At 38.7% G+C, this 19,744-nt stretch overlaps 1 protein-coding gene across 2 annotated transcripts in view; it reads left to right on the forward strand.

Annotated features, from left to right (window-relative positions):
• The window catches only part of SLC30A8 (solute carrier family 30 member 8), a 44,171-nt gene extending 24,642 nt beyond the window's left edge, over positions 1 to 19,529 (forward strand). For both annotated transcript variants that reach the window (XM_017530679.2, XM_017530680.2), the window contains 5 exons: positions 2,904 to 3,057; positions 6,958 to 7,108; positions 8,650 to 8,755; positions 16,469 to 16,603; positions 17,971 to 19,529. In XM_017530679.2, coding sequence (XP_017386168.1) covers positions 2,904 to 3,057; positions 6,958 to 7,108; positions 8,650 to 8,755; positions 16,469 to 16,603; positions 17,971 to 18,116 — 692 coding nt within the window. In that variant the 3' untranslated portion in view covers positions 18,117 to 19,529. The remainder of the gene's footprint in view (positions 1 to 2,903; positions 3,058 to 6,957; positions 7,109 to 8,649; positions 8,756 to 16,468; positions 16,604 to 17,970) is intronic.
• Positions 19,530 to 19,744: the final 215 nt, after the last annotated feature.

A 19,744-nucleotide genomic window follows, 5' to 3' on the forward strand; every position in this document is an offset into this window, starting at 1 on the left:
GTCTCCTGTTCTAACTAGTTACTTTTGGGTTTCTGACTTTCGTTCTGTCCTGAGATTTGACTCCTGACTCTTGCCCTTGGTATTGAGCTTTACCCCTGCAGCTGTTGTCCCACTGTGCTTCCTGACCATGGGTTTTGAGTTATACATGTTCCATTTTATGAAAGTGGATTTGGATTTTCATGGGTAGGAAGCACACTACCTGACAGCCACAAGTCAATCTTCATTTCCGGCTAACTAGAAATTCTTGGGCCCGGTCCTCAAACCTCTGCAAAGGTGAGTTTTAAGTAGCCTCAGGAGACTCATAAAATAACAATTCCTTGAGTGTTTGCTATATGTTGTATTAGGTTCCTAGGGCTGCCTTAATAATGTACTACAAATTGGGTACATTATTTTGGGGGGTACATTATTGGGTACATTATTTATTTTTATAACAAATTATGAAGGTTGTCTATAAATGACTGAAGTCTGGGAAATAATTGCCACACACTGGGTTATAATACATGACATTACACAAATTTGAATAAAGTTTTGTTTAAACAACAGACATTGTCTGATAGTTATGAAAAACAGAAGTCTGCAACAAGGGAGTCAGCAGGATTGGTTCCTTCTGAGGTCTGTGAGGGGAAATCAGTTCCAGGCCTCTCCCTTAGCTTCTGGTGGTTTTCTGGCAAACTTTGTCATTCCTTGGCTTATAGATCTCTGCTTTAATCTTTACATGGCATTTTCTCCATTTGTATGTCTGGGTCCAGGTTTCCACTTTATATAAGGACACCAACCATATTGGACCCATCCTACTCCAGTATGACCTCATCTAAAAGAACTTCATCTGCAATAATCCTATTTCCAAATAAGGTCACAATCTGAAGAACTGAAGATTAGTTCCCCTCCTCCTACTCCTTCTTCTTCCTTCCTCTGCCCCTCCCCTTCCTCTTTTTCTTCTTCCTTCTCCTCCTCCTCCTTATTCTTCCTCTCCTTCTTCTCCTTCCTTCCTTCCTTCCTTCCTTCCTTCCTTCCTCCCTCCCTCCCTCCCTCCCTCCCTCCCTTCTTTCTTTCTTTCTTTCTTTCTTTCTCTTTCTTTCTTTCTTTCCTTTCTTTTCTTTCTTTCTTTCCTTCCTGCCTTCCTTCTTTCTTTCTTTCTTTCTCTCTCTCTTTCCTTCCTTCTCCTTCTTCCTCTTCTTCCTCTTCCTTCTTCCTCCTTCCCCCTCCTCCTCCTCCTCCTCCCTTTCTTCTTCTTCCTCCTCCTCCCTTTCTTCTTCTCCTTCTCCTTCTCCTTCTTCTTCTATAGAATCTTGCTCTGTCACCTAGGTTGGAGTGCATGCAGTGGCACTACCTCGGCTCACTGCAACCTCCCCTTTCCTGGTTCAAGCAATCCCCCTGCCTCAGCCTCCGGAGTAGCTGGGATTACAGGCATACACCACCACGCCCGGCTAATTTTTTTGTATTTGTAGTAGAGACAAGGTTTCACCATGTTGGCCAGACTGTCTTGAACTCCTGACCTCAGGCAATCCATCTGCTTCAGTGCTAGGATTACAGGTGTGAGTCACCGTGCCCTGCCAAAGATTAGTACTTTAACATATAAATTTGGGGGAAACACAATTCAACCTATAACAAATGGCAACTTGTTATACATATATTCTATTATTATAATGCACATAGATAAGAAAATTCAGGCTCAAATAGGTTAAGTGACTTGTCTAAAGTCTCATAGCCAGTCACTGGCAGGCCATGTACGTCTGACACTTGAGCTCATGCCTTAAATATTTGCATCAGCATTTCTCATGGTGTGAGAAATGTTTCACAGTTGATTAGTCAGATAATTTTAAGTGTCACATAGACAATAATTACACATCCTGATACACATTACAAAATAAACTAGCACATCAAATATGTAATTTCATGGATAACATTGTTTGTGAAGAAGCTAAGTGTAAAAAGTGAATTTATTTGAAAAAAACATTGAGCGGCTAATAAGACAGGTAGCATGTGGATATGGAAAACGTTATGATGGTTGTCTATAAATGGCTGAAGTCTGGGAAATAATTGCCACACACTGGGTAGTAATACATTACAAAGCCCCGCTTTAAAAGGAAATAATCTCTGGGATTAGCTTAATGTGGGGAAGGACTAAATGATGGATTGTACCTGATCACTGACTCACAGAATGTTTCTAGACCATTTTGGGTTTTTAGAATCTATGTACGAGTTTGAATTAAAGGTCAAAGTGAGGAGTTAAAGAACTTCTGAGTGAGCAAATGCACTTTCCTCAGTGGGCAGATTGAACACCATTTTACCTTTACATACTGATGTCAACATTTCCATTCCGATGCTTGTTTTTCTTACTATTGCTCTTAAAATGCAGTCAGAGTGTTAGTAAACCTCTGAGCTCACCTCTGTGTTTATAATGTGTTGCATTGGCAAATAAAACTCATTTTCTTCAAGTACTTTCTGAAGCTTTCCCTTTTCACTATTTTATTCCATTGAAGGTGCTAGCACTGGCAGGTTGTAAATGTTTTATGGTGAAATTAAGAGTTTCTAAACACATTTTACTCTCTGTGTCTCATTATTTTATCTCCTAATAAGTTTCAATCATTTTAGCACCTGTTTAAATTAAGATCCCCAAGGAAAACAGTGGGGGCAGGCAGCAATTAATATGTTCTAAAAATTTGCTGGAAATTACTTAGTAAGATGGAGCATAATGACTCAGATGCTGGTGTTTCATGAATGCAATATTAAAATTCCTTCTCTTAGTTTTAAAATCCATCCATACTTTTACTTTATGAATCACTGAGTGAACTAGTGTGAAGCCTCTTTTTGTGGGGAGTGGCAAAGAGTCTTATGAGTCTGGGGGGTGTAGGTGATGGAGTTATCTATGTGTGGGTTTCTGTGTGTGTTTGAATCCCTAGAGATCCTTGGTGCCCTGCTCTCCATCCTATGCATCTGGGTGGTGACTGGTGTGCTGGTATACCTGGCATGTGAGCGCCTGCTGTATCCCGATTACCAGATCCAGGCGACTGTGATGATCATCGTTTCCAGCTGTGCAGTGGCAGCCAACATCGTGTAAGTCAGCCCCTGTTCCCTGCACAGTGCCCATGAGGCTCACCTGTAACTATCTGGACAAAGACTTTTTGTAAAAACTCAGTACATGAGAAGATGGTAGAGACCTGACAGAGTGTTTGAATGGCTCAAGATTGAAAATAATGTTGACTGTTTTCGTTTAAGCTAAAGTGTGTTTTAATATTGGCTTCTGCTAGCTACCATGTTTTGAAAGCTTCTGGTGTGCCAGAGACAGGGCTAGGATGTTTGGATATACATTACCAAGTTAATGTTCACAACTCCCCTATATTATAGATTAGGAAGCTGAAGCTCAGAGAGGTTAAATACACTGCCGATTAAGTAGTATGGAGCCAGGATTTTAATCCAGATTCACAGACCCAGAATTGAGCTCCTTTACATTCTGCTCTTGTGCATGTTGATGGTTCCACATGGGGTGTGACTTACTACTGTTCCATTCCTGTGAGGTGAGCAGATGATGGCTCCCAGTGAGCTGGGTTGGAACGGACTCTAAAATGTATTTATTTCAGTCCTCATTTTACTTTTGCATTCTCTTTAGCAACATTTCCATAAAATGGCTATTGGTTTCATATATTTTAATAGAACTTATAAAATAAATTTATTTCCCTAAAAAACAGTCTATTTTGTCTTTGCAGCATTGTGACTGCATGAAAATTCTTCCTTGTGCTATGTTAGCTAAATTCTCCCTTTAGTTTCAACCATTTGGTCCATTCTTTTATCTAGGCAGTCTTAAATCATTCTTACAGGAGAAGAGCACATGTTCTTTGCCAAATGAGTCTACCTTTCCCAAAATGAACTACTGGATTGCTCAGCAATGGGGTTTTGAGGCCTGGACTTTGATCTCGAGTCAAATTTCTCCTTCCCATTTGAGGGTCTAACTCTGGGCAATTCTACTTAAAACTCTATCTATTTATCTACCTACCTACCTACCTACCTTCATACCTACCTACCTACCTATCTACCTATGCTGGTAGACATAATAATGACCCACTCCCCTACAAAGATTTAAACATCCTAACCCCTGGAACTTCTGAATATGTTTAATCACATGGCAAAAGGAGCTGTGCAAATGTGATGAAGGATATTAAAATGGGAGATTATCCTGGATTATCCTGGTGGGCCCACATAATGGCAAGCATCCTTATAAGACAGAGAAAGGAGATCAGAGAGGAAGAAAGACGCTATATTTCTGATGTTGAAAATGGAGAAAGTTGTCTGGACCCAGGTGGCTTCTAGAAACTGGAAAAGACAGGAACATGAATTCCCTTCTAGAACCTCCAGAAAGGATGCAGTTCCAGAGACCCACTTAGACTTCTGACTTCCAGAACTATAATAAGCCTGTGTTGTTCTAAGTTGCTAAAGCATCATGGCAATTTGTTACAGAAGCAATAGGAAACTCAGTAGCATCTATTTATCATCTGGCTGTCTATCTTGCAATTCTACTTGATATATGCTACAAGGTAGATTTTTACATGAAGGTGAAGAATATCGTGATTGAACAATAAAGTTTTAAAAAGTGGATTTTAAAAGGAGGCACAATGGAATGTCTGGAATTCAAGAATAGCTGAGCATGTACACTTTAGAAAAAGTCCTCAGGTCATTCTAATAGCCTTGACTCTTGACATCTGTCTTAATCACCTCTCAATTTGTGAACCATTGTGCAAAATCTCTGAGCTAAATAATTAGAAGAATGGTGTTTGATCTGCTGTCACTAACTAGATCCCCATCTTCTGTCAGTTAACTTGAAAATGTGTTTCACATTGGCACTGGGAGAAAAAGTGTGAGTAGATCAATGTAAATCTATCACCTCTAGAAGACAAACATGCCAGTGCACACATTCTGCTGACTACAGGTCAATAATGTCATCTTTGCATAGAGAGAACAATATGATCTTGAGGCAAAAGGAAGAATAAAAGTATTAATTTCCTGAGAGTAATATGTCACACAGATTGTCTTGATGCTACACAAAGATGAAGGCTAAAAACCTACCCAACTATCACATTAATCTGGGGCCTCAATGATCAGGTTTGATTTTCTAAACAGATATCATCCAAATTGTCTTGTAACTGCTTTTAAACATTGACCTTAACATTGCTACACTCAGAAAGTCAAGGCAGTTGGAAAGCTCTGCCTTCTTTGTGCAAGTAGATAGTTATTTATGAATAAAGATGCTGAGTGACTATAATATTTTGTCCAAGAATTGGGACTACAGGTTTCAAATGCTGCTAGATGCTGTATTGTATGAATATAGAGATATCAGAACTGTGACTCAGGAATAAATCTATTCCTTGGAGACCCAAAATCAGGACAGAAAGTTCCAGTAGGAGTTGTGAAGAGATTCTAGGATGAAGGTTATAAATAGAGCCTTAAGGCTATTGCCTGCTAAGTTCTCACTGCATGAAACATTTCCTCCCCTCAGCATATTTAACTGTAGCTTAAGCTTTTGAATTCAACTCAGCTGCTATGTCTCTCTAACTAAATCAGACTCCTCTGTTGTATCACTCATAGTACCAGTTCTTGGTGGACTTATTGAAATTAGATTTTTCTATTTATATCTCTGTGTGTGTGTGTGTGTGTGTGTGTGTGTGTGTGTAATCTTTACCTTCTCCGGCACATTTAAAACTACATTGGGGAGTGACCACATCTGTTTTCACTGACCTTTATGGCCCAAGCTTTTACAAGTGTCTGCATATGAGTGAGTACAGAAGTTTTTTGTCTCTCTCTCTTTTTGTCAATAAGATGTGAAAAAAAATGAATGACAACATGATGAACACACATGGCAGATCAGATGAAGGTCTATGATCTGTCAGCCATATCAGGCTGTCTAAAGAACCTTAAATGGTAACTCTTAGTTGAGAGTAAATTTCTACCCAAACACTGAACATCTGAAAACTGTACATTCTATAGTGATCAGATCTTGATGGCTAGTGGTCATTCCACTTTGTGGTGATGGCCTGAGATTTAACAGACACTCTACCTGAAAACAGAATGGGATACATGGTATTGAACAATATGTTGCTATTTTTAAACTTTTGTTCCAAAATGTTTAGAAAAAGTTCAGGAAGGCAAAACACTCTGTTATCTGTCAGTGAAAATGTTCTAATTTTATCTCTAGTCTAACACCTCTTAAAGTTATAGATAAACAGAATTAGGTACATAATTTGTGGTGTCTACTACTGATCACTTTGACTCAGAGAAGCGATGCTTGACTTTGCAATATATTGTGTATATATATATATATATATATATATATACATATATATGTACACATCCAAGATCATTTTAATATGTTAATATATTTCTACTTCTGGCTAAATAGCTTTTTATACATGAGCGCAATACTCTCATCGTTGGACATTAAGAAATCATTCAAATTTCAAATTCTTAAGAAAAGGCACAAAATTAAGCAAAATAAAATACAACCTCAATAAAATACACTACTTCTTATTTTATTTATTCCTTCCTGTGTGTTTTTTTGGCATTTGAAACCAATACTTTTAATTAAGCTCCTGATGAAGCTTGGCTGTAAGCCAACTCAGTGCCTGACAGTTAGTAGACCTTCAATAAAGGAGATTTCCTCTCTTCATTGTCAAATGCTTGATTTTCATCTAAGAAGTGATGCTTTCCAGTTTCAATGTGAAAAGAGAAACATTAGGTGGATGAATGAGTAAACAGGGTGCATCTTTGTAGTTTTCTTTTGTATAAAAGTATTAAAATTCTATGATGTGTATTTAAACATTAGTCAAAAATAGTTCTTTTTAAGGGATAAATATTTTAACTATCCATCATTTTGGATAATGCATGTTATTGCCAGCTGTTTCAATATGCTGCCTACATTTTTAAGACTAATCTCATGTGTGCCAAGAACATCGTTCTCTCTTTCAGACTAACTGTGGTTTTGCACCAGAGATGCCTTGGCCACAATCACAAGGAAGTGCAAGGCAATGCCAGCGTCAGAGCTGCTTTTGTTCATGCCCTCGGAGATCTATTTCAGAGTATCAGTGTGCTCATTAGTGCACTGATTATCTACTTTAAGGTGAGCTTCTTTGAGTTTACCCACCATCAGAGTACTTAACTTAAAAGAGAATGGACATCCTATGTTTACCTATACAAACTACTTTGCAAAGCTAAAGCAAGCAAACAAACACTCAACCATGGTGTTAAGATGAACAGCAACGAAACTGAACACCTTAGGGTTCTTGGGTTATAAGCAATAGGAAACATCTCTGGCTCACTCTAGCAAAAAGTATATTTATTGGCCAAAATTGACTGGATGTACTCCTAGACAGATATCAAAGTAGAAATAAGGGCAAATTTTGGTATTTAGAGTTTAGAAACGATCCAACTTCTGTCCTAGATGCCATGTTGAAGTATATGTGTCTCAACAAATGTTTTTGCTGTTTATGTCACTTCTGAAGATTGATATTTCTATGAATGTGAGTCCAATCAACCTAGGTTGTGTCTTGTATCTGCTGCTTGGCTGGAGGGAGGTTAGAGTACCTGATTTATTGTTCCACCTGTATTGCCCACAGTGGGGGAGAGGTAACTTCTCCCCCAAAAGCCAAGGTGCTAATGAAAAGTTGGAATCAATCCCTGGTAAGCCTCTGACCCCAAACAAATAAATATTCACTATAGATCTCTACCTGGTAATACTGATAACAGAGGTGGGTTGGCAGGCAGAGAATGGAGAAGAGCATTTAGTTCTGCCTTTTTGCATCACAATTATTCAATTTGCAAAGGCTTGCTGCTTTTCCTAAAAAAGTGAAAACATGTAAATAAAAATTACAAAGACATATCTAAATTCAGCTGAGCAAAATGATCGCTGAAAGCTTTAAGTCTAAGGCAAAACTAGTTCAAAATTGTAAGGGTAAGTGGAGTTTGAGAGTCCACTTACAAAAGTTGAGTTGATGATGAATTTCTTAAAAATAGTAGGGCACAAACTTTTCTATGGCATAGAATTTCATCAAGGGTAGAAAGGCAGACGTTTCACTCTGAGGCTAAGGGTTACAGTGAGGAGATTGAGCAAGGATGACACTTTTGTTCACACCCTTAAGACTGCATCAAAGATGCCAGCCTTGAGTATGTGCAACACTGGAGAGGCAAAGAAATAAACTCACCCCAGTCAACCAAGAGCATAGTCCAGCTGTATGTTGGCCATATGCAATTCCTGAACAAATAATATCCTTTCTTCTGCTCGTTATAATTAAGGCCAAAAAGTCATTGGATCTTGTGGGCATATTTGTACATACTTTTATCACATACTCCGTGCTTTTATTAATTTGTAAGAAGTTAAATCAGGACTCCTGAGAGACAACTTAAGAATATTCTTCCTTTTAGTTCTTAAATTATGGGGAGAGCATGTCTTGTAGTCTCACTTCTTTATATGCTGGTAGTTTAAAGCTAAAAGAAAGGATTGAGTCTTCAGAAACCAAGTCTTGTCTCTGAGTTGGATGGCACATGTTGAAAGGGTGAATGAGTCATGGAGAAGGAAAGACAGGGAGGTTTACTTAGTTTATTAGTCAGACTTTCTGGAAGAGAGGTATGAATTCAGTTAACCAAAATCCCTGTCTTTTCTAGCCAGACTATAAAATAGCCGACCCAATCTGCACATTTATCTTTTCCATCCTGGTTTTGGCCAGCACCATCACTATCTTAAAGGACTTCTCCATCTTACTCATGGAAGGTAGGAGTGATTTTATTATTACTCCCAGAGTCAATATTTTCTTTTCCCTAGAATCACAGAGGAAAGGCATGTTCACTGTTAATTTGTATTATGGGAAAAATTTAAAGTGATAAGGAATTTTTGTGAAAACAAACATTTTCTTTTTTTCATATGGGAACAAATAAAAATAACTGGCTTCTGTTTTTGCTCTAGCAACTGTTATGAACTATCTCACAAGTGTGAAAACAGTAAGTACAAACATCATGAGGAGATACTGGGAAAATATAAATTATTTCTTAAGTATACCTGGAAAAGACCAACGAAAAATTACATAAACTTACCCCTCAGGCTGCATTAGAACTGAACATTTTTATCAAATTGTATCTCAGAGTGGAAGAACACCAGGGTCACCCTTTATTTATTTGCCCAGCAAGTGTTTATTGAGCCTCAACTCTGTGCTGGATAGTGTGCTCAGAGCTAGAGTTACAGAAACGAGCAAAGCAGAACACAGCTCTCTTCTGAAGTTCTGGGCCATAGTGTGCTATGAGGTTCAGGTGTCTGCACTAAGTTCAACATCAATATGGCCTCCTGGGAACAGGGTACCACTAGGTTGTCTAAGGAAGGGTGAACTGACACAGATCAGAAACAGAGCAGGTCAAAGCTCTTGATCAGAACTGGGACTGTGCCTGTGAATAGCTACTGCCCAGCAGCCTGGGCAACACAGTGAGACCCCATCTCTTAAAGTATAGTAAAATAAAATATAGGCTGGACTCAGTGGCTCATGACTGTAATACCAGGAGTTACAGCTTGGGAGACTGAGGCAGGATTATTGCTTGACTCTGGGAGTTTGAGACCAACCTGGGCAACATGACAAAACCTCATCTCTACAAAAAATATGAAAATATTAGCTGGGCATTGTGGCACATGGCTGTAGTCTCAGCTAGTCAGGAGGCTGAGGTGGGAGGATTGCTTGAGCCTGGGAGGCAGAGGCTGCAGTGAGCTGAGATGGTCCCACAGTACTCCAGCCTGGGTGACAGAGTAAGACCCTGCCTCAAGAAAATAAAATAAATAAAAGCTCTGTCCTTATGGGTATAATACTTTAATAAGGGGAGAAAGAGTTTATTCAAAAAAATGACACAGACATACAATAGTGGGAAGTGCTACAAAGAAGAGGTGTGGGCCTTTTATTAGAGTTCTTAACGTGGCTGGAAGCAGGGTGATCCCAGACACTTTGCTGAGGCCGACTCTTAGCCCTGAGCAGGATCTTATGTTATTAACCTCATCATCTACAGCCTCATTTTCATTATCCTCGACTACTCTCCTGGGCCTGTGAAATTTTTGTCTGGCTCTTTGAGTCTTCCAACTCTCCAGGGATAGATGACATAACCCTCACTGCAAAGAAAGTCGTCCTTAGGCCTAAAGCTTACTGCCTGCCTCTTCTCTCCCATTTGGCAGTTAGGTGACTTTCTTTTCATTTGGCATAAAATGGTTGAGAAACTACTGGTTTCTGCCCTTTCTAGGCTACATGCTTACTAGAAGAGTGAGCTCAGAGAGACACATCATACAGTTGAAAAAGCAAAGTCTTTGTATCAGACCCACCTCAGTTTAAATGTTAGTCATGCAAGTTTCTAGCTGTGTGACCTCAATCTCCTCTGAACTTCAATTTCTCAACTCAAAAATGGGAATATCACATCCACAATACAGTGCTGTTAGGAGGATTAGATGAGATAAATGGCATTATGTCTAGAACACAGTAGGAGCTCCGTAAATATAAACTCTCAGCTAGTATTTTGGGTTGACTAGAATATAGGAAATATGAAGCTACATTGTAGAGTTGAACACTGTACTGCATATGTATCTGCACCCCAAGAAATTCCCAGTTCTTGATTATAGACTGTGGCCATAGCCCTGGTCAGCTGTTGATGCTGATGGCCTCAGAAGGGCCAGATAAGAGAGTCTTGATCAGAATAAATCTATTTTCATTACTAGAAGAACTATTCAGTGGTGTTTGGAATGGGAGAACTACTGACTCCCATTGACATTATCTTAGAATATTAAAGTATGTCAGAGAGTGATATCAGCAAGATGGCTCACTAGAGATGTCTGGGACTAGTCCCCCTAACAAGAAAGGACCATGGCAACAAATAACCAAAGAAGATTTGAGTGGAGTGTCAAAGGGAGAGTGTGGGAGTGCAACCTAGGTGTCCAACAATAGATAAATGGATCAAGAAAGTGCAGTATATATACACAATGGAATACTATTCAGCGATAAAAATGAATGAAATCGTCTTATTTTCAGCAACATGGATGGAACTGGAGGACATCATGCTAAGGAAAATGAGCCAGGAAATGAAAGTTAAACACCACATGTTTTGACTGATATGTGGAAGCTAAAAAAAAAAAAATTGTTCCCATAGAAGTAAAAAGTAGAACAGATAGCAGAGGCAGGGAAGGGGAAGGGGAAGAGGAAGAGAAGGATAGGGAGAGTTGTTAAAGGATGCAAAGCTATAGTGAGATAGGAGGAATAAGCTCTAGTGTTCTATAGCACTGTAGGATGACAAGAATATAGATAACAATAATATATAGTTTCAAATAGCTAGAAGGAAGATGTTAAATGTTCCCAACACAATGAAATAATAGATGTATGAGATGATGAATTTGTTAATTTCCCTAATCTGATCACTATACATTATCTGTATGGCAACAGCACTGCGTCCCATACATACGTACAATTATTATGTCAATTTAAAAATGTTTAAAATCTAAAACTGAGGTATATTATAGACTTAAGGTAATTGATTACATTTACAAGGTGATTTATCATTGCTACACTGATCATTTGTAATTAACAAATGATATTATTTTCTATCCTATATTCTAGGAAAATAGGTAGTATGAAGAACTTGCCTTAAAATACTTATTGGATTAACCCAACAGTTCTCAAACTTCAGTGGCATCAGAATCTCTTGGAGGGTTTATTAAAACACAGATATCTGAGCCCACTCCCACAGTTCTTGAGTCAGTATTATGGAGGAGTAGGAGGGGCAAGAATTTGAATTTCTAACAAGACGCTGGTGCTGCTGGTCCCAGTATAATACTTCAGGAACCACTGGACTAATTTTTTTGTACCACTGAAGGGATTCCTACATGCTGGCCCTGGGAATGGCACCTGTAAATTCAGTCAGAGCTAGAGGTTTACATCACATCAAACATCCAGATGATTGAAATATCCTGACATTAGCTGAATTTTTTTTTTTTTGGTCCAGCACATTTTGACATAAGGTATATCTGGTCTCAGAGTGCAATTGCCTTCAGTGACAGCTCACACTTCATCAGCGTTCACTGCTAAGTATACATTTAAGGGTTTGTTCTCGGTGGGCACTATAATTGTTGAAAGATGAGCGTGTTAACAACAATGAAATGGATAATGGAGTCAAATGTCACAGAGTAACAGTGAATTTTCTGGCTCTAAACATGAGAATATTTGGTTTGTCAAGTCACAGAAGCATCCATTTTCTTTCCTGAGGAACAAGTGCTAAGCTGCAGCTGTTGTTGCTATTATGGAAGTTATTGACTTAGAGGAAGATAAAAGACAAGTTGGTGTACAATTGGAAATGACTTATATGCCACTTGTTTTTTTTTTTTTTTTTTTTTTTTTTTCACTACAGCTTTTCCCTGGTGATTATTTTTTTTTTTTTACTTCAGGAAAAGTGCAGAGACTGGGCTATCTTAGCTAATTATAGAAACTGGCAGATAACTCCTTTCTGGAAGACACTTACTTTTTAAATTAGGTTTTCAAATTATATTAGTATAATACTTGGAAAAATTTAAAAATAATATAAAAAGTATGAAATAATTTTAAAAAGTCTCCTCATATTTTCATCTTGGATTTCTTAGTCCCATTCTTCAGGGGTAATACCTATTAATAAGTTGATATTTATTTTTTCGAAGATATTTGTGCATTTGCATATATATACATGTATATGTGTATGTGATGTATACATTTATCTTTTTTTTATAAAAATGGATTACATATTGATTCACATTTTTCTCTACACCTGACATTTTTCACTTGGAGATCTTTTGTATTAACACACATATAGATATACCCCATTCTTTTTCACAGCTGCAGTTACTCCACAGCATGGAAATACTTGCTTGTGCTGGACATTACAAACAATGATGTAATTACCACTCTTGTACATATATATTTTTAGCACTTATATATTTGTGGAATAATTCCTAGAAGTGATATTGCTGTTTCAAACCTTACATGCTGTATTTGTCTGTTTTTGTACTGCTCATAAAGATGTACCTAAGACTGAGTAATTATAAAGAACAAGAGGTTTAATGGACTCACAGTTTCACATGGCTGGGGAGGCCTCACAATCGTGGCAGAAGGCAAAGGGGGAGCAAAGTCACACCTTACATGGCAGCAGACAAGAGAGCTTATGTAGGGGAACTCCCATTTATAAAACCATCAGACCTCATGAGACTTACTCACCATCATGAGAACAGTATGGAGGAACTGCTCCCATGATTCAATTATCTTCACCTGGCCCCTTGACACATGGGGATTATTACAATTAAAGGTGAGATTTGGGTGGGGACACAGCCAAACCGTATCACATGCATTTCAAAATTCGATAGATATTACCATTTCTACCAAAGATACAGTATCAATTTCTTTCCCTCCAACAGCATATGAAAGTGCCACTTTCCTTACATCATCATCACCACTGAGTATTATCAAACTGTTCATTCTTTTCTACTGATAGGTGAAATATTGTATCTTATTGATTTCAAATGCAATTGTTTAATTATGAATGGTGTTCAGTGGTTTTTAAAATACGCTTACAAGTCTAGGATGTTATTTATTAAACATGATTTTAGATATTTTCTTGGATGCATTAATATTTTTCTAGACTCTTCCCCAAGTAAAAGAAAGTTCTAGATGTGATGGAGCATTGAGGCCAGTGGGACCATGCCTCTTAGCTGGCAACATTATTTCTTTCATTTTTTTTTTTTTCCAAGATGGAGTTTTGCTCATGTTGCCCAGGCCCAAGTGCAATGGCGCAATCTTGACTCAATGCAACCTCTGCCTCCTGGGTTCAAGTGATTCTCCTGCCTCAGCCTCCCTAGCAGCTGGGATTACAGGCATGTGCCACCATACCCAGATAATTTTTCTATTTTTAGTAGAGACAGGGTTTCTCCATGTTGGCCAGGCTGGTTTCGAACTCCTGACCTCAGGTGATCCACTTGCCTTGGCCTCCCAAAGTGCTGGGATTACAGCCATGAGCCACCACACCCAGCAGCAACATTATTTCTTATAATAAAATAAGTCATGGTGGACCTGTGTTCTCTGTAATAGTAATGAGATGGAGACAAGAGAAAAAAGGGTAGTAGGATCATGACTTAATTTCAAAGGTCCTAGATGAATGACAGCGGGTCTTCAATTGGTCAACAGAAATTCCCCAAAGAGAAGATACACATTAGGAATAATAAATGAGATTCTGATTGCAATTCCTAGACTCTAATATTTGCATAACACTTTATACTCAGAGCACAGATGCTGGGATCTGATATCACTGATTCTGCCACTTCTCTGTGTGGCCTTAGCAATGTTCCTTAATCTAACTGACCCCAATTCCTCTCCTATAGTTAAATAAGAATTGTAACCTTAATAGCTAGCTCCTAAAGTTTTTAGGACTATTAAATGAGATAATTGCTATAAGTAAAGTACTTAGCACAAACCTTATACATAGTGAGTCCTCAATAAAAGTTTGTTATTATTACTATAACAAGTTTACCCATGACTTTATTCCAATTGTGTGGTTCATTTGAGACAAGAACTTCTTTCATCTGCTTCTAGGAGCCTAGGCCTTTTGCCACTCATAGAATAAAATAGCGTGACGACTAGCTCTTTGTTACTTCCCCAAACAGTATGAGGTAGGAGTAAAAACTCAGCTCATACTCTAGAGAATTTTGAGTTAAATCCAAGGAGGAAATCCCCCATGAGCAAGGTTATTTATGCCTAGTGTTCCATTATTGGAACGCTAAGCATGTGGGAGTTATTTATATCCTACTGCTCAAGGTCATTGCCAAGGTCTGATTGTAAAAATTCAAAAAATTGCAATCTCAGACATAAATGGGTTAAATTTTTAAAAAGGAGGGTTAAGGATTCCTCATTTCTCTAAGTAGATGGTTCTTAGTTCTAGCTGCTCATTACAATCCTCTGGGAAGCTTTTAAAAAATACTTATGCTCAGGCCTTCCATATCCAGTGAATCAGGCTGTTCTCACATTGCTATAAAGAAATACCTGAGATGGGGTATCTTGTAAAGAGATTTAATTGGCTCATGGTTCTGCAGGCTGTACAGGAATTCTGGGGAGGCCTCAAGAAGCTTCTAATAATGACAGAAGGCAAAGAGGGAGCAGGCACGTCACATGATGAGAATGGAGCAAGGGCAGGGAAGTGTCACACATTTTTAAATGACCAGATCTTGCAAGAACTCACTCATTATTGCAAAGACAGCACCAAGCCATGAGGGATCAGCCCCACGACCCAAACACCTCCCACCAGGCCCCATCTCCAGCACTGAGGATTAAAATACAACATGAGACATTGGCAAGGACAAACATGCAAACTATATCACCCAGGGATTCTGATTTAATTGTCTGGGTTTGGGGCTGGCTTTGGTATTTTTAAAAACATGTAGTCAGGCTTGAGAACCACTGCAAAGCAGAGCTGTGCAATGTCTCATGAATGTTAGTGCTGTGGTTCTCAATCTTGGCTGCCTGATAGAATCACCAAATGAGCACTGATATTGGGCCTATCCACAGAAATTCTGATTTAATTGGTCTTAGGTATAACTTGGTCATCAGGATTTCCAAAATCTCCTCTGGTAATACTAATGTGCATCCAAGGTTGAAAACCACTCTGAAAGACTCTAGATTTCAGAACTTCATCCACGGAAATTTCCTTTAGGTCTGGAATGGAGTCATAGTATATTTATTTTTAATTAACACCCCAGGTATTTGTGTTGTTTGTACATAACTAAAGTAGAGGCTAAAAAAGGGCTGTACTTAGATATCTCTGCTACAACATCCTCCAATGTAGCTAAAATAATGGAAAACTTACAAACCAAATAAGAGTATTATACAATGTTAAGATCCTCTATTAGCCCAGTTCACTAAATGACCTGTTGGGTAACTAACATTTGTACAACATTGCCGTTCATAATGATTAAATATTTTCTGAATTGCTCCTCAAAGATCTCTGTGATCTATGTGTTGTTCTTATCACCCTTATTTTACTACAGATGTGCTGAGGATCAGAGATCTGGGATTTGGGTAAACTCACAAATGTTGTCATCAGGATGCTAACTCATGATTACTTGATGTCAAATTTCATGTTACTTCATTTTGCTTTTCAGAGTGTATATAAAGATAGTTGGGAAAGGCATAGTTAGTTTAATAATATGCCATAAAAAATAAGGATAATTACTGTTGTTGATTACTGCATAGTAAATTCTGCTAGCATTCTGAGTGGGAACTTTTGATTGATGGTAAACTTTGAAGCACTCAGTAAAATCTTATTTGTAAACATTTGAAGTAAGAAACCAGCACAGATGAGCATGTGGAAATTTTGGTGAGGACTCTGCCACTTGTTTAGGTAACTCGATGAGCTGTATTTCGTTGAATAACTACAGCCTCAATCTCTTACCTTTTGTCAGGTGTGCCAAAGAGCCTGAATTACAATGGCGTGAAAGAGCTTATTTTAGCAGTCGATGGGGTGGTGTCTGTGCACAGCCTGCACATCTGGTCTCTAACAATGAATCAAGTAATTCTCTCAGCTCATGTTGCTACAGGTCAGTGAGTTTTGTAAACACCCTGGAAAAAATTCAGTCTTTGTCTTGTAAAGTCAGTAATTTCCCTCCTTTTTGTAGAGCTGCCCTTATTGTCTGTTGCCTGTTGAAACACTATAAAGTGTTTTCTATTCCCAAGGGCCTTTGAAACCAACCCACTTATTGATGTTGTCATAGCAACAATGATACCCAACTGACAGCCTTGGGACTGACTACAGAGGGCAGAGGACAGACAGAACAAAGGGCTAAAATGCGACCCCAACCTCAACGCCTGGGACTCTGAAAATTCAACTTCATCTGTTTGGCTTGGTGCCCTATCAGTCAAATAGTAGGAATGAATTAAAAACTTAATCTTAATTGAGTATCTCCTATATAAGATGTTTTTCCTAGCACTGAAAGTAGAAAGATGAAAGAAACACAGGCCCCACTCTTAAATTTCTAACAAGCTAATGGAAGTGCTAATAGGAATTGTGGTGTGTCCCACACTGTATGGTTAGAAATTCTGTAGCCATGTGAGATAATTCTTATAATATTAGACTTATAGTAAAAATTACTTCTTCAAGAAGTTAATTTTGTCTCCGATATATCCTAGAGCTGGGAGGATAGGCAGCGGGAGGGCATTTACTGCCTCAAGAGAAAGCTCAGGCCAAGGATAATACATTAGGCTGCTAAAAAATGACTCAAGAAGTTACTTAGGGACAGGGGACAGGAACACCAGTGACAGTCATTTGAAAACTGTGCTTTCTCAGACATCCTCATCTTCTCGAAGGGACTCAGATCTGACTTTAGGGAATTTACATCATTCACTATGCCAATATTTCACTGCAAATGGAAGAATCTAGTAAACACTCAGGTTGCCATGGAGGGGACTTTACAGCCTGCTGATAGCCTTTGTGACAGGAAAAAAAATAGTAGTGAGGTTGCTTCTCTAAGAAAGGTCTGTGGGGAGCTCTAAATACTTCCTGGTTCCTGTCACTATCCTTGATATAAATTCTGATTACATACAAGGCCTGAAACCCAGAGATCCCTGGGAGCTGGTGAGCAGGGCTGTATAAGAAATAATAGTTCTGTCTTGGCTTTTTCCAGGGCTTGTCTCTCTTTCCATCCAAAGCTCCTAGCAATGACAGACTCCTGAGATAACAGTGGACAGAAAGAGTTCCCATAGTGACAGGGCACTTTGCTGCACTAGAGTTTCCCCTGCCTTGTCTGTGTGAACGTCGCTGATTATCAGTGCCAACCTGGCTTCCTCTGAGTGCCCTGCCTCTTCTCTACCCCGGAAGGTCAAAGACAAAGTACTTGAAGTTGGAGTCACAGCAGTCACCCATGTGTGTGCAATCAGTGCTAATCTCCCTGTGGTTCTTTATCAACAGCAGCCAGCCGGGACAGCCAGATGGTTCGGAGAGAAATTGCTAGAGCCCTCAGCAAAAGCTTTATGATACACTCACTCACCATTCAGTTGGAATCTCCAGTGGACCAGGACCCAGACTGCCTTTTCTGTGAAGACCCCCGTGACTAGCTCAGTCACACTGTCAGCTTCCCATATTTGACAGGCCACCTCCAAACATACTGCTATGCAGTTTCTACATCACAGAAAATAAGGAATCAAAGGAAGAAATTTAAGGAAGTCATGTTATGGCACAATGTGCATTTTATCTATTTATTTAGCTCCATCCACCATGAAGGAAGAGGCACTGAGATCCATCAGTCAATTGGATTATATACTGATCAATAGCTATGTTAATTACAGGAACGTGTATATAGATTATTCCTGAGTGGAGCCAAACTAACAGCTGTTTGTAACTATTGGCAAATCAAAATTCATCTCCCTTCCAATAATGTCTCTTGAGAACACATAGGTAAATTTGAACTCAGGAAAGTCTTACCAGAAATCAGTGGAAGGGACAAATAGTCACAAAATTTTCCCAAAACACGAAAAACAAAAAATAAAGAGAGTCAACTCAGGAATAAAAGTGACTTTGTATGCTAACATCCCATTAGAACTTGGTTCTCTCACCAAGCTATAATGTAATTTTTTTTTCCTACTCTTAATTGGACATATGTATGAATATACAGAGAGGCAGGTACAACTAATTTTTATTTACTTGTCACATTTTGGCAATAAATCCCTCTCATTTCTAAATTCTAACCTGTTTACTTCAAAACTTTACATAATCACTGTTCAAAAGGAAATATTTTCACCTACTGGAGTGCTTAAACACCAGCAACAGCCAAAGAATGTGGCAGAGACTCAGAAATCTTCAAGAACAGCCGACAAAAGCATTCGAGTTGACCCCACCAAGTTGTTGCCACAGATAATTTAGATGTTTACCTGCAAGAAGGAATAAAGCAGATGAAACCAATTCATTCAGTCCATGAGCATGATCTGAGCACTGCTTTGTGCTAGACATTGTGCCTAGCATCAGAACTATAAGGAGGAATCAGATGCACCAAGTGCTTCTATGTCCTGGTAGAAACTCAACACTATCCGTGGAGAGTAAACTAAAGATGTGCAGGCCAACATTCTGGAAATCCTATGTCAATGGGTTTGAATTGGAACCTGGACTTCTGCATTTTTTTTTTTAATTTACCCAGAGATACTTCTAAAGATGAGCCATAGTGTAGAAGATTGTCAACCACAGGAGGTCATTGAGTGGGACAGCTAGACACATACACAGGCAGCTACAATAGTATCCTGAATTGCAATGATGTATTCGGGTATAAAAGGAAAGTGATGGATATTGCTGGATGGGCATGGCCAGTGAGATTTCATGTCATTGAGGTGACAGCCATGCTGGACTTTGAATTAAATATGAAGGCTTTCCAGGCAGACGAAGAAGAGAAGGACATTCAAGACAAGAGGAAGGCTATGTGCAAGGCACACTTATGTGTGTCTGTTAACTCTTAGTTGGAAAAGCAAAATTCATGGTGCAACAAAAACTCTGTTTTGTGATTTTTAAAAACTATATACTTTTTGCAACTTTATGATTATGAATAGTATAGAGAACAGGAGATAGGTCTTAGATGATTTTTATGTTGTTGTCAGTCTCTAGCAGGGTGCTAGAAACCTAGCAGGCATTAATAATTGTGGAGGCAATGACTCTGAGGCTTATATCTGGGGCTTGTCATTATTTATCATTTATATTT

Source organism: Cebus imitator, unplaced genomic scaffold (genome assembly GCF_001604975.1).
Source record: "Cebus imitator isolate Cc_AM_T3 unplaced genomic scaffold, Cebus_imitator-1.0 Scaffold68, whole genome shotgun sequence".
Taxonomy (NCBI): domain Eukaryota; kingdom Metazoa; phylum Chordata; class Mammalia; order Primates; family Cebidae; genus Cebus; species Cebus imitator.